The sequence below is a fragment of the Dipteris shenzhenensis genome, chromosome 9 (assembly GCF_047967505.1).
Source record: "Dipteris shenzhenensis isolate YYH24624 ecotype China chromosome 9, Dip_SZ_1.0, whole genome shotgun sequence".
NCBI lineage: Eukaryota > Viridiplantae > Streptophyta > Polypodiopsida > Gleicheniales > Dipteridaceae > Dipteris > Dipteris shenzhenensis.
Genome location: NC_141604.1, coordinates 57,152,530 through 57,167,210, shown reverse-complemented (window position 1 = coordinate 57,167,210; position 14,681 = coordinate 57,152,530). Strand labels below are relative to the sequence as shown.

Sequence of the window (14,681 nt, the reverse complement as noted above, 5' to 3'; positions counted from 1 at the left end):
ATTTGACCCAAAAGCATACTTTTTTATTTATTCATCCCGCAAATCTATTATATAAGGAGGGAGATAATTGCATGTTTCCTTTCTTGCCATCACTTGATTGAGTAATTGTTGAACAAAGCTCACTACCTTGCTACTAAACCCCAATTGGATAATAGTGAGGATTTAGGACCAATTTGGAGTTAGAGCCATGACGGAAGGGTTGCCTACTGCAACCTAGTTTCCTACTAAACAATCGACAATGTCTAAAGACCCGTAAAACTCACAATTGGAGTGAAGTGCTTTTGTGCATACATGCACCCTTGTTTACATGGGTGAAAACATGTGGCATCTAGCTCGACTTGCACAAAGGGGCGATGACTAGGAATCGGAGGCCAAAATGTACAAAATTACTCAAAATTGTTCCAAGAAAAGGTTGTTAAGGAGCCTTTTTTGATTGTGTTTGCGTTGGGATTTGTGTGGTGCGTCGCTTTCTTGTTTGCTGAATTACTCCACAACCCCGATTGGGCATGGCACCATCTCACAAATGTTCGATCTTCAGAATTTCAATCGAACTCCCACGAATTTAGTGATTGATCCGAGGACCGCCAGAAGCTGGCTAGGACTTTGAAAAGGGCGGTAAAGGAATGTGAGCAAGCTGGGAGAGGGCTCACACGGAATCGCGAAGAAACCAGCAGACGAGGAAAGGGTTTCTTCTGACGATCCTTGCGCTCGTTTTCTTCGAATGCGTCTCCTTTGAAGTCAGAGTTTTCGTTGGCACCATGGTGATCATGGCCGACGAACCACAGCCGGCGGCAGGAGATCAGCAACAGATGGCCAGTGTCAGCATTCTTTTGCAGATCGTGACGCTGGGCTTGTCGTTTGTTTTGGGTCATGTATTACGTCGGCACAAGATCTACTATTTGCACGAGGCGAGCGCATCGCTTCTCATCGGTGCATCTGCTGGCCCTACCATTTAAGTGTGTTTTAACAATGCCTATCTTCCGGATCTCCCGTCGTTTCAGGGCTTTTGTTGAGAGTATGCTGTCATGATTGGGTCTTAGTAGATATATCATGGGGAGTATTTTGCCGGTGTGACCAGCTGGGATAGCCTTTGTGGTGCATGATCTTTTCGGGAAGAAAGTGCTTGCCATTGCAAATCCTAGTGAAATTGTGCTTTTATTTTTGTAAGAACTGGCTAAACTATTTGAACTAATCATCACTGTCAGATGCACTCAAGTCCTTTTTTTTTTGATGCAGTTTCCTACTGGTCCTACTTGCGACTGAGTATTGATTTATGATAGTCTGTTAGTTTAGATTAGTTCATGGCCTTTGGCAAGTCGTGTACGCTCTGGTGGACTGTATTGGGTTGCCTGAGAGCTATCTAAATTTGGAATTCACCTAAAAAGCCTCCTAGTCTTCCTGTGCACTTGATCTGTCATGAGTTTCCTTAGCGTGGGGATTTACCTCTCATTCAGCCTGGGATATGCAGGGTACAACTTTTTCATAGTCATATCCGTCTAATGAGTAAACAAAGTGGTGGTGATTGCCACGGAAAAGAGGACAACTGTTTGCTGCTTTCGGGAATGGTGGTCGCAAAGGGAAGCTCAAAGCTCTCTTGGGTTTTTGAGAGCTCGTGCAGGAAAGGGATAAAAGTGTTCTGCTGGTGGTTTTTAGGGTTTGATACAATGTCAACTTCCCGAGTCTCCGTTCCCATTCTAGTGACATCTAGGCAGGTTGCCACCCCACTTTGCCTCTTGCTATCTCTCTGATGAACCCCCTGATCTCTGAGGGGATAGATTGGTATTCAAGGCACTTTGGGTGGATGTTTTGGCTTGTTTGCACCACATGCCATATTTTTTGCAGCAGTTTGCTGCTGCATCTCTTGACAAATGCACTTGGTGGCTGCTCATGCCTCTGTTTTTGCTGTCAATCAGCTTTACTGTGGGGGGAGGGAGGTGGGCAAGGTTTACAAAGCAGTAGTTGGAACAGTATCGACAAAGCTGGTGTACAGTTATGCATGGGATGACGAGGCTATGACAGTGGCAAACTCTGTCATTCTGTCCATTTAGAAGGCATGAGCTTATAATCTTAATGGACTATTATGAGATGGTCAACCATAGACCTTTAACCTTCATCAGTAGCCATTCTTTCTCAGTACTGTCTCCCTCTGAGCTTGGGAACCATCCGGATCCTGAACAGTACCAAGTATCTTGGGATTGTTTCAACTCGCTATGCTACTCGCATGATCCAAGAACTGCTCCAAGCTGTCTATAGCATAGTTGCACGCCAAAATGGAAATGGGGGAAAAGGAAACGTCAGAAACACCGGAAATGGAGTTTCCGGTCTGAGCCGAAACGGCAGAACAAGAAACGGCAATATGGTACAATTTATGTGTAAAAATAAATTTTTAATACATATACAATTATCAATATAGTGCTTAAAAGTTTTGCTACTTAGCATTTGCCATTAAGTCATGACTTATGCAGCATGCATGATGCTTCAACATCTATGATTCTATGATCTATCATTCATGAATGATGATTCAAGAATCAACAAGTTACAACACTCAAAAATGGATTACAAATTTGTAACTGCAAAAGTAAAAAGCATCAATAGTATTTACTATTATCCACATGTCACATATCAATGTCAGAAAAATAAAAGCACACCCATAGTAGCATTTATGATCATGAATCATGTCCAAAAATAGGCAGCCAGCTGCCAAAGTAAACTGTAGACTATAGGAGAGGAGGAGGAGAAGTAGGAGAGGAGTAGGAGAGAAGATGAGAGGAGTAGGAGAAGGAGAGGAGTAGGAGTGGGGGGGTAGGAGAGTGAAGAGGCTAGAGTAGGAGAGCAGTAGAGTGGAGAGGCTGAAGCAGACGATTCAAGAGGCAAAATGAAGTGCGGCATGGCTAAAACCCTTCTCAGGGTTTTGCCATTTTGGAAACGGTGCCCGTTTCCGTTTATGTTTCTGTTGCATGAAACGGTGTTTCGTGCAACTAAATTGTTTACCAACTTGGTCAACGCCTGCAGTTAATAACCACTGACCAATCACCTACTTGGCAGATGGTTGCTCACTAATGGCAAAAATTTAGTCCAACAGTCAAGTGTAGCTCTCGTTTCACAGGTTACATAGGTTAAAACTAGGAACACAATTAAGTGCATTATTAGATAAAGTAATGATGCATGAGTAGAATGGTCATTGAGTAATTTTTTGAAAGGAACTTTTGCAACCTATTTCAATAAATTTTGGTCACATTGAATAGCTACTTGAATAGCTACATGGATTGGTCATGCTGAGAATTGTCACTTAAAGCAGAGTTCTACCTGCTTATTTCCACATGTTATCCTTGCTAGGATCCATAGACAAGTGTTGTACAGAAGGTTGTGAGCATATACTTAGGTACTGTCAAATGGACTACCCTAGGAGGGTGTTGACCTCATTCACCCATCATTGCAGGGGTACAATATTGTCCTCAAAGCGGAGTGCAACGTTTTTCATCGAAGCACCTTCTTTGTCTCAAACTTTCCGTTGGGAAGATGAGGAGGCGAGGTAGGTCCCATGACAGACCCTTGAAGGCCTTTTGATAGGCTGGCCATGCTACTTTACCCCACTCTCTGCTTCTCTTGGTTGTAAACACTCGAAGGGTTGGTTCTTTGAGGGCTGACACTGCATTAAGCACCCATATGCATTAGACTTCAACTGCAGTGGCATGCCTTTGGGAGGTGCTCGAATATGTCTCTTTACTTCATCACGTCTATAACAGACTCAGGCACATCTCCATTCACTCCTTCAGTTTGACATTGAAGGGTTGAAAAGAGGATTCTTCTTAAGGTTTCTACCACCTGTGTTAGCACGTCCTGTATCCATGAACACATGCGAGAATTTGGAAACAAAATCTAGATGAGAGACATACAGAGTGGAAGATTCCACTGAGATTGAAATGCCGGATGCAATCTATACATAAACATTTGTCCCATTAAATGCAGTTATTCCTCTATATCTTGTCCTTCTGTTTTATAGAGGAGCGTTTGACTTTGGAAAAGGTGTGACCTAGAATCACACTCTGTACTGGTGAGTCCCAAAGATTCTTCTCCTACCCCAGCTTTTGAGGCCCAGGAGACTTGTCCGATGCCCCTTCAGGCAGCAGATCAAATTGAAATAGGCCATTTTTTCTACCGGACTGTTGATGAAATCTGCTGTGTCAATGGGCTACCTGGGGCTACCTGTATCAGAGATAACAAAATCTGGATCTTTACGATTGGATACATTTTAGCCTTGCAAAGGTGGGGTGAGCTGGACTCTGGAGGCTCGGGCTTCTTCATTTTTAATGCGAAATTATTTGCATCAGGTGAACTCGAGATGGGAACACGGGATAAGTGCATCTGGAACAATGAACCTAGAACAAGTGATCCTGAAAACCTTAGATGGGAGCTTTATAATGGTAGATGAAATGGATTAAGTCTCATTCATCTGGTAACCTCACTGGTCATTTCAAGCATTTATGTGAGTGAGAGTAACAAGTGACTGATGTGGCACAATGTAAGATGTTCAAACTGCTTTAATTTTTTCAAAAAAAAAAAAACCCCTGCAGTGCCCTTATATTAAGTACCCAATTGTGCTTCTTTAAGTATTGAGCTAACATTATTTGGTCAAGTAATAAAGAACTCAAAGTGAGGTGTGCAAATGAAAAAAGCTTGCCATTTTCCTAATCACTGTTGTTTCTTTGGTTACTAAGCAAGTTGCTAGCTTATATATGTGCTCTATAAATGGTGCTATGATAGTCCATAGTCTTGTGAAAGAACGTTTGATGTTAAAGCACGGGGAGGACTGAGTTTATTGTTTTGGTCTCGCAGGTCTGATTGTTGGTGGTATTGCAAACATTTCAAACACAGAGGAAAGTTTTAGGTAACGCAGTTTGTGGCACGAATCAGCAGATCTAAGTTGTTATGAAGTTTCATGGGTCTGGAGTTGATGATTGATAAGTTATGTCTTTGCAGGAGGTGGTTTAATTTCCGTGAAGAGTTCTTTCTCCTATTTCTTCTACCCCCAATTATCTTATATCCTTTTGGTCTCCCTTGTTTTTCTTTTAGGATAGTGGTTGATATAATGAATCAGATTTGCAAAATCAGCTGACAAATGGCTTCGTTAACTTAAATTTTGTATCAATTCTGCTTGTTGTGCTATCCTGATTTTTGTTGCCTTGACTTTCTATCACCTATTCAGGATTCAGCCTCCATCCTGTAAGGCCCTTTTCTAATTCTTTTTTTCGGAGTTGTTTACCTCTGAAAAGGCTGGTATGCAATTGCGAAAAGCTTCTATTTACAAAGCATTTTGCTTATGGCTGACATCATATGTTAATACAGAAACCATTTTTTTCAAACTTTGGAGCAATCATCACGTTCGCAATTCTTGGTACTTTTGTAGCTGCTATGGTCACAGGAATCCTTGTGTGAGTAAAATCAAGATATAAATCAAGTAGATGTAATTCTAATTGGGGTTCTGGGTACAATCATTGTTATTTGGAATTTGACTGTAGTGCTCATTTGAAATAACACAAGTTAAAGCTGAATTGGCATTCTTGTTGGCCAGTTATCTTGGTGGACTTTTGTTCCTAATGTACAAGTTACCATTTCAAGAGAGCCTACTATTTGGGGCTATAATTTCCGCCACTGATCCAATAACTGTCCTAGCAATATTTCAAGTACTTTCTTACCTTCCACTCTCCCCCTTGTCGCGTGTTTATCTCTAAGATCTTTAGTGTCTCTCCTGTAACAGTTTGAATAATAGGGTGAACGCTATGATATCTGTATGCATTTGAATGTAGCATTTATATATTATATATTGGATCTTTCGTTGCCAGGAATTGGGGACAGATGTGAATCTTTATGCGCTGGTTTTTGGCGAGTCTGTTTTAAACGATGCGGTACGTTCATTTGTAAACGTTGATCATGCTAAATTTCCCCTTCTCTTGACGTGCGTGTCTTTTTTATGAGAATTGAGTATATGCCATTCACTCTACATTCTCATGGGTTAAAAGCAATGCAACAGTTTGCAATATCTTTCTTCTCCAGCATATGTCAGCATTACATGTTTTTAAAACCCTGTAGCTTCATTTTTTAATTTGTTGTTTTAAATAAGCTTCAAAATTTGACACCTTGATTGTTCTATACCTGGATACGTTTGGGGTGGCTATTTTCCACTGGTGACCCTTCCCAAGGTGGCAATATCTCTGTATAGGTCAGGGACTCTTTTTATACTTTTTAATACCTTTTGAGTGTTAAGCTCAATAGTTTATATCTCTCAGTGAAAGATTCAGCTATTTATTCTGATTTGTTTGTAGGATGTTAACAATGTACTTTTTATGGATTCTTTCAGGACACTTGTGAAGGTTCGACATCATCCTACAGCAAAGCACCATATAATTGCTGCAATATGGGGCTTTCTTGAAATATTTGTGGGCTCATTATCAGCAGGTTAGACTTACCCTACCAGAATTTTGTTATTTCTTCCTTTAGATGACTGACATTTGTGATTTTGAGGGCAAAGCTGAGAAGCAATGTTTTGAGATTAATAAAGATGAAATAGTGCTGTTACAATTATTTGCTTTTCAAATGAGCGATGTTGACGACTATGTAGAGGCCAAGTGGGAAAAATTACTACAGATACAAGAGGCTCATTGGTTTCCTTAATTTGTGATCTTCTGAAGCAAGACCATTGCCTTGCTTTATTTTAGAAAATTTTTAAAAATTTTCCTCTAAGCTAGCAGAAGCTTCGATAGATAGAGTGGTGACCCTAATGGCTGCAGTTTGAAAGTTCATCATTGGTGAATCTTTTATTGTTTCTCCACTGAATACCTTGCTTGGCTTATCTGTGTACAAAAATTTCAAGCAAAGACTAGTGGTACTTTGAGAACAATATACCATACTATAAGCAGCTCATGAGAGCATCATTTAAAGCTAGCATCTTTGGGCTCTGTAGTCTTATTTAATTGAGATCATGCCTAGATGGAGACATAGGGCAGTGGTGTATACCATTTGATATGTGAGATGTCTCAGTCGCATGTGGAGGGGCCTGATTTTGAGGAATTTATATCTCTATTTTGCGATTAAGGAAAAGTGGAGACTGAGCAACATGCCTTTTTTGGAGTGTGCAGCATACTTCCTTTTACGAGGCGGATTCCACTACATTCTAGAGGATGCAGTACCATTGTCCGTGTCTGTTAACCACTTGCCTCTATTTCCTATACTAAAGTTTACGGGAGAAGCACCGAGCTATTCCACCCAGCCAATTCTTGCTGAAGCGTGAGATCTCATCAGAGAAATCGAAAAACAAAACATACGTAAACACCATCTCCTTCTCTCACTAACTTCAGCAAACCCCATCTCCCTAGATGGATCTAGATGCCACATGTCATCCATATAGGGCCTTCCTAATGCAACATTTCACCCCTCTCTTGGGATGCTTTAATTCCTTTGCCCCTAGGCACATTTCTTGCATTAGGCCCTTAGCCTTAGATCCACCTAGTCTGGTGCTATCAACCCTCACCTAGGACCTTGACATTAAACCCCTCCCAATCATTTACATGAAGCGCAAACACATAAATTACAGAGATAGATCCTTTAAGGGAAATGTCGACTGATTCTTCCGAGGTCATGCTACCTCAGCTAGAGCGTAACAATCCTTCCCTCTTCAGACATCAGCGTCCTCGATGATAAAGTCTGGGAACACTCTCCGCAACTGGTATACGGATTCCCAGGTAGCTTCGGATAGAGGCTGACCATGCCATGCAACCAACACCGTGGGTATCTTCCGATTTCGTATTTGCATTGTTCCTCGGTCCAGGATTCTTGTTGGTTTGCGCCTTGCAATATCCTCTATCTCCTGAAACAAAACCACACCTTCGATTAGTGAGTCACCTGTATGTAAAAATTTCTTTAAGCGTGAAACATGAAAAACCGGGTGCACCTTACACCCCTGTGGCAATTCTAATTTATAGGCTACACTGCCTATTCTCTTTAGAATTAACCACGGCCCACAGTATCGAGGTGATAACTTAGCACACTCTCCTGAAGTCAACGACTTCGAGTGCGAAGGAACTCTGAGAAAAACTTTTTCTCCTTCTTCAAATACTCTTATAGACCGATTTTCATCCGCATACACCTTGGCTCTATCCATAGCCTGGCGGATATTAGCTCTCGCAAGTGCTAGCATCTCCCGCATCTGAACTACAAAGTTCGCGGCACTAGGCACTTTCTGAGGTACTCCAACTATAGTTGGATTGGCTGGTCTATAACCATAGTTCAGCTCAAACGGACTGAACCCGGTAGATGAATGTTTCCTATCATTGTAGGCAAACTCCAACAATGGCAACCACTTGTCCCATGTATGTTGCCTCAATGACACATATGCCCTCAGCATATCCTCTAAAGTCTGGTTGACTCTCTCCGTCTGACCATCCGTCTCAGGATGATCCCCACTACTCATTCCCAACTCAGTCCTTAGTGTCTCAAATACCGTTGTCCAAAAGTGACCGGTAAACCTGACATCTCTGTCTGACACTATGGATCTAGGCAATCCATGCAGACGAAATATATGTCTAATAAACAAATCCGCTACTTGCGGGGCACTAATAGACTCTCTAGTTGGAATGAAGTGAGCCATCTTGGTTAGACGATCAACCACCACAAGGATAGAATTATATCCCCCTTGTGTTGTAGGTAGCCCTACAATAAAATCCATGGAAATGCTCTCCCACTTACTTAGTGGTATTTCCAAGGGCTGTAAAAGTCCGGGTGGCTTCACCCGCTCGGCCTTACTTACCTGACACGAGAAACACCGTGTCACATACTCATGAATATGCTTTTTCATCTTTGGCCAAAAGAAATCTCGCTTCACGAGATCATAGGTCTTCTCGACTCCTGGATGTCCCGCACACGGGCTATCATGGCATTGTCGAATGACTCTTTGCCTGAGATCATTCTGACCAGGTACTACAACCTTGCCATTTCTAACTAGCATACCATCCCTTATGGTATATCTTGCATAAGTTTGGCCTTTTGTGGATGCCAGGTCATCCTTCTCACTTTCCCCGGGTTTTAACACATGAGCCTTAGGCCATAAGCTCTGGACAAACTCGTCCACCTTCTGAGTTTCTCTGATCTCGGTCATTAGAGCACTCTCTAATACCGTGAAACTCAGGTTGTGCATAATGCGAGACAACGCATCAGCTACCTTATTGTCTTTTCCTCTTCGGTACCGAATCGTTAGATTAAACTCCTGCATGAGCTCTGCCCACCTAGCTTGGCGGCCCCTCAAGTCAGGTTGTTTACAAAAATGTTTCAGAGTATCATGATCTACATCCACATAAAACTCTGAACCATACAGATAATGCCTCCATGTTTTCAAAGCATGGATAACAACATACAACTCTAATTCATGAGTTGGCCAATTCCTTTGAGAAGGAGAAAGCTTCTTGCTTTCAAAGGCTACTGGCCTTCCCTCTTGAAGGAGGACTGCTCCTACCGCAATGCCACTTGCATCGGTTTCTAGGAACAACGGTTTCTGGGGATCAACTATTTTTAACACCGGTCCTGAGACCATAGCTTGTTTTATGGTGTTAAAACTTTCCTGTTGATTCTGTCCCCAAATAAAAGGTACTTTATCTGAGGTCAGATCAGTCAATGGCGATACTATTCCGGAATATCCTTTGATATGCCTTCTATAAAACTGGACAAATCCCAAGAATGATCGCAACGCGGTCAGACTCTGAGGGATTGGCCAAGTTAGTATCGCAGCCACTTTCTTCGGATCCATTTCTACCCCCTGTGGAGTAATTATGAACCCTAAATACTCAAGCCTAACCATACACAGTATAGTTTTCTTTTTATTCACATAAAGACTGGCTTTCCTCAAAGTACTGAACACTATCCTTAAGTGTTCACGATGTTCAGTAACACTTTTACTGAATATCAGGATGTCGTCAATAAAATGTACTACGAACTTTCCGATATACGGACGTAGTAAATCGTTCATAAGCATGACGAAGGTCGCTGGAGCATTGGTAAGTCCGAAGGGCATTACCAAAAACTCATAATGACCAAACCTGCTTCTGAAAGCGGTTTTATGCACATCCTCGGCTCTAATTCGGATTTGATGGTAGCCGCACTTAAGATCTATCTTGCTGAAAATCACGGCTCCGTGTAATGCATCTAGCAAATCATCAATCCGAGCCATCGGATACCTATGCTTAACAGTGATATTATTCAATGCTCTGTAATCTATACAGAGGCGAAACGTATCATCCTTTTTTCTCTTTAATATCACTGGCGAAGCAAAAGGTGAGAAACTTGGTTGAATCTGCCCCAGCTTGAGGTATTCTTCCAGTTGCCTACGCACCTCCGCTTCTTCAGTAAAACTCATTCTATAGGGAGGTCTATTTACAGGTTCTGCCCCCGGGATCAGTTCAATCTTATGCTGAACTTTCCGCTCTGGAGGTAACCCATAAGGTAGTTCATCCCTAAAACACTCAGAGAACTCCTCTGTTATAAGATTAGCCAGCTTGGCCAACTCACCACTTTGCGTAACATCAGTGCTAGTCGAAGAATCATCCATCGACTCTACCGATGCTGTGCAAAGGTACAAAAACTCTACTTGAGCCTTTCTGATTTCCATCACGGAAACCAACGGTCCCTGAGGTATATCTCTTTCACCTCGCAAGACATAAAGCACATCATTCATCTTGAATTGATATACGTGCTTTTTCCAATGAATGGCTGGATTCTTCCTAGAATGCCACGCCATTCCCAGGGCTATATCTGCATGAGCAAGCTTGGTCAATTCAAAATCAAGCTTCTCAGCATAGTCCTGAATCCGAAGCTCCAACTGGGTAACCCTTTGGTCCCATACTTCAGTTGAACTTCCATCGGCCATCCTGACCGTATACGCATAATCAGATGGACTTGTCTTTAATTTCAGCCTCTTCACGAGCTTGGAGTTAATCACATTGTGAGTTGACGCTGAGTCAAACAACACAATGACATCATGACTGGCCACTTGCCCTTTCATTTTGATTAACTCCGTATCATTGAAGGCTGTATACCCCGTTGCTGCGGGCTTAGATAGGATGTTATCAGGTGCACTCGTCACTAACTTAGTAACAGACACACAGAACAAACAAGGTACTAACCTCTGAGAAGATCCCGCTAGCTGAATTTGCATCTCTTCCGCTCTGGGACTTCCCTGCATCTCCACGTCGCACTCTGAGATCACCATCTCAGCCATCCGACGATCTTTATTACGTGGACAATCTCTCCACTGATGAGGTTGAAGGCAACCAAAGCATAAGCCTTCTCTCCTCGCTTTTTCCCTTTGTTCTGGGTTCAAGGGAGACTCAGACCAAGCCCGGGCTGCCATTGGAGTTACTTTCCTCTTCACTCCAATGGTGGTACTTGGTTTAGGAGTTTCAGCCGGTCTCGCCTGCTTGGCTTGACCACTCGGCTGCGAACCACTCCCTCTACTAGCCCACTTCTTCTTAAACCCAGATTTCTTCGGATACCCATACTGGGTTCCGACCTGTGCAAACCCACTTGGCTTGCTGCCCTTGGCATCCTCATAGTTCAGGGCTATAGCTATTGCATCATCTAACGTGTTCGCGTACTTAGCCCGAACTTCCATTTTTATTCGATCATTCAATCCAAATATGAAATCTTTCACTTGGATTGATTGAGGCAGGGGTTCGTCAACCTTCATTACACTCTCTCGAAACTTATCAGTGTATTCTGCCACTGATAAATTTCTCTGACGAAGATTCCTATATTGATCCCAAGCTCGAGATGCTTCGTCAGGAGGTAAGAAGTGTTTCCTGAACTCTCTTTTAAACCCCTCCTAGGTAGTGGATGCTATACCATCTTTTTGTTGTTTAATCCACCACCGATCCGCTGCCTCACTAAACATATGGGTGGCCTCGCGGATCTTTTTGATGTCATTTCTGATCTCACAAATGGCGAACGCCTCGTCCCATTTGTGTAACCAGGTTTCAATGACATCGGAGCTACGGTCGTTCATACGACCAGAATACTTCTCCGGTCTGTAATTTGCAATATTCGGCACTTTAGCCCTCCTAGGCTCGACCGTATGAACGCTAGACTCCGGTTCCATTGGAGCCTTTCCCTTCTCCTCTCGAGAAGGTATGGCAGACATACTATGTATCACTCTCCTAAGTTCAGATTGCCCTGCGTTGGCTTGTAATTGCTGCGCTAACAACTGTTGCAAGGCATCCTCCAACAATGCAATCCTGCCAGATAAAGTGTGAGCTACTGGGCGCGATCCCTGCTGGGTCGGCCGGAGTCCTGATTCACCAGGGTCCCTCCTGGAAGCCCCTTCTTCTGCTTCCATTTAGTTCAATAGGTGTTTTGTTTTGGGGTTTAAAAAAAAAAAAAAAAAATAACACCCCAAGAACACTGTAATCACAAGCTGACACAATTCAGTGTACTGACACTCTGAACACAATTCCCTATACTAGGGAATTCTTGCAATCCCACATTCACACTGATCAAGCATTTAATACAGGCATATATCACAGATGGCGCTCTTCCCTATACTAGGGAAATTCCTGCAGTCTAATTCCAACTGAAGCACACAGGCATATCCTCAAGCATAATCTGTCCTTGCTATAGCATCATAAACTGCGACCTCTGCTAAAACCACAAAAGTCTAACTGCTTCTGACAAAACAGGAATAACGAAAACCAAAAGGGAAAATAGATAAAGTGCTCCCTGGAAACTCCCCGCAATTCGAATCCCACAGCTTGCAGCCCGAGCAATTTGCTCCTGCACACCGTTCACGAGCTGCTGCTGCTCCTTGGAGATATACCAGTAATCACCTATGACGTTGCAGGCCTTCCTGTTCACGAGCCACTTGCGTACGTCGATCTACCAAAGGAATCGATCCTTATTCCGTATTCCGTCAGGTCAGCCCGTCGGGTGGAGGTCTTGTGCGTCACCCAGCTGACGTGCCACGTTAAAACCTGCCGCAATTCTGCTTCCTGCCTGTCGACCGTCGTCACGGTTCGTTCACGACCAGTCTACGCTTCATGTTCCATTCAATTTTTTGCGCTCCTCGTCGAATCACTTGTGTAAGCCCATCCACTTGTCAACGCGCTGGACAGCGTGACCAGACGACCGCCCGTGTTCCCTTGCGCTCCACCAATTGTAGGCCCGTCACGTCGTTGCAGGGACCCAAGTCCTCTCGCAGGCCCTTCACAAACCACGTCGGCAGCGCTGGACCTCCACCGACGCCAATCTTACGTAGAGCGGAGCTGTTGCTTTTTTTTTTCGTCCAATCAACGTCGAGTAGCCTTACGGGACGTCTTCTATCACCGACTCCTGCCGTTCGTCATCACAGCACCCCGGCATCTTGACGATCCTTTTCTTTCTTGCGCTCTCTGATAGCTACGTAAACCAGTTTTCATCCCTTCTCTAATTCCAAGCCTGCGCTCTGATACCAAATGTTAACCACTTGCCTCTATTTCCTATACTAAAGTTCACGGGAGAAGCACCGAGCTATTCCACCCAGCCAATTCTTGCTGAAGCGTGAGATCTCATCAGAGAAATCGAAAAACAAAACATACGTAAACACCATCTCCTTCTCTCACTAACTTCAGCAAACCCCATCTCCCTAGATGGATCTAGATGCCACATGTCATCCATATAGGGCCTTCCTAATGCAACATTTCACCCCTCTCTTGGGATGCTTTAATTCCTTTGCCCCTAGGCACATTTCTTGCATTAGGCCCTTAGCCTTAGATCCACCTAGTCTGGTGCTATCAACCCTCACCTAGGACCTTGACATTAAACCCCTCCCGATCATTTACATGAAGCGCAAACACATAAATTACAGAGATAGATCCTTTAAGGGAAATGTCGACTGATTCTTCCGAGGTCATGCTACCTCAGCTAGAGCGTAACAGTGTCCTCTCACAGCAGGGTTGCACGAATGCAGCAATTCACAGATACACTGCTGAGGTCATGGAATTTTGAACTTGAGCAATCCCATGGCAGTGCACCAGTAGAAGCAATGACTACGGATTCTCTCACATTGCATTTTGCTATCCTTGCAATTGTCAGAAGTATAAGTCAATGCTCTACATGTGAGCCTCCATATAGGGAGGACAGCGGAGGATACCTGGGTATTGTTCTTGTTGGAATATGGAAGCAAGAACTAGAACTAGAAACTGGAAATGAAATAACAAGACTGAAAGACTAGAAATACCTTGAGAAGAGTGTAGACAAGACACAAGCTAGACTGATAGTTTACAATGATGTGACCCATTGAATATATGGGCCAAAGTACAAGACATAAAGCAAGAGTGCTTATGGGATAATTGTAGAAGTGCCACATGGCACATACTCAAGACATAAAGACTAGACTTAGACTTAGACTTAGACTTAGACTTAGACTATTGTAGACTAGGAAATAGTACACTTAGTGTGCACTTATCTCCAACACCCTCCTTAAGTGGACACTAGGAGTAAGACAGAAAGACAAGACTAGAAGACAGACATAAAGACTGATAGACTGAGAGACAAGATAGAAGACATGACAGACAAAAGATCCTGAGACACCCCTCCTCAAGTGATATCCTCATATGGGTCCACAAGGGTAGGGACAAGATGGATCTAAAACACAGTCAGATTGATAG

The 14,681-nt window shown here is 43.2% G+C and overlaps 1 protein-coding gene across 2 annotated transcripts in view; it reads left to right on the top strand.

Annotated features, from left to right (window-relative positions):
* The first annotated feature begins 253 nt into the window (after positions 1–253).
* The window catches only part of LOC147898877 (sodium/hydrogen exchanger 6-like), a 59,472-nt gene continuing 45,044 nt past the window's right edge, over positions 254–14,681 (top strand). The window contains exons 1-10 of one of the 2 annotated variants that reach the window (XM_087378828.1): positions 254–411; positions 539–930; positions 4,837–4,888; positions 4,981–5,040; positions 5,199–5,223; positions 5,347–5,432; positions 5,573–5,684; positions 5,844–5,906; positions 6,201–6,220; positions 6,359–6,456. In XM_087378828.1, coding sequence (XP_087234954.1) covers positions 759–930; positions 4,837–4,888; positions 4,981–5,040; positions 5,199–5,223; positions 5,347–5,432; positions 5,573–5,684; positions 5,844–5,906; positions 6,201–6,220; positions 6,359–6,456 — 688 coding nt within the window. In that variant the 5' untranslated portion in view covers positions 254–411; positions 539–758. Of the gene's footprint in view, positions 412–478; positions 931–4,836; positions 4,889–4,980; positions 5,041–5,198; positions 5,224–5,346; positions 5,433–5,572; positions 5,685–5,843; positions 5,907–6,200; positions 6,221–6,358; positions 6,457–14,681 lie in introns of those variants that run through there. The other variant, XM_087378829.1, reaches the window with a different exon arrangement.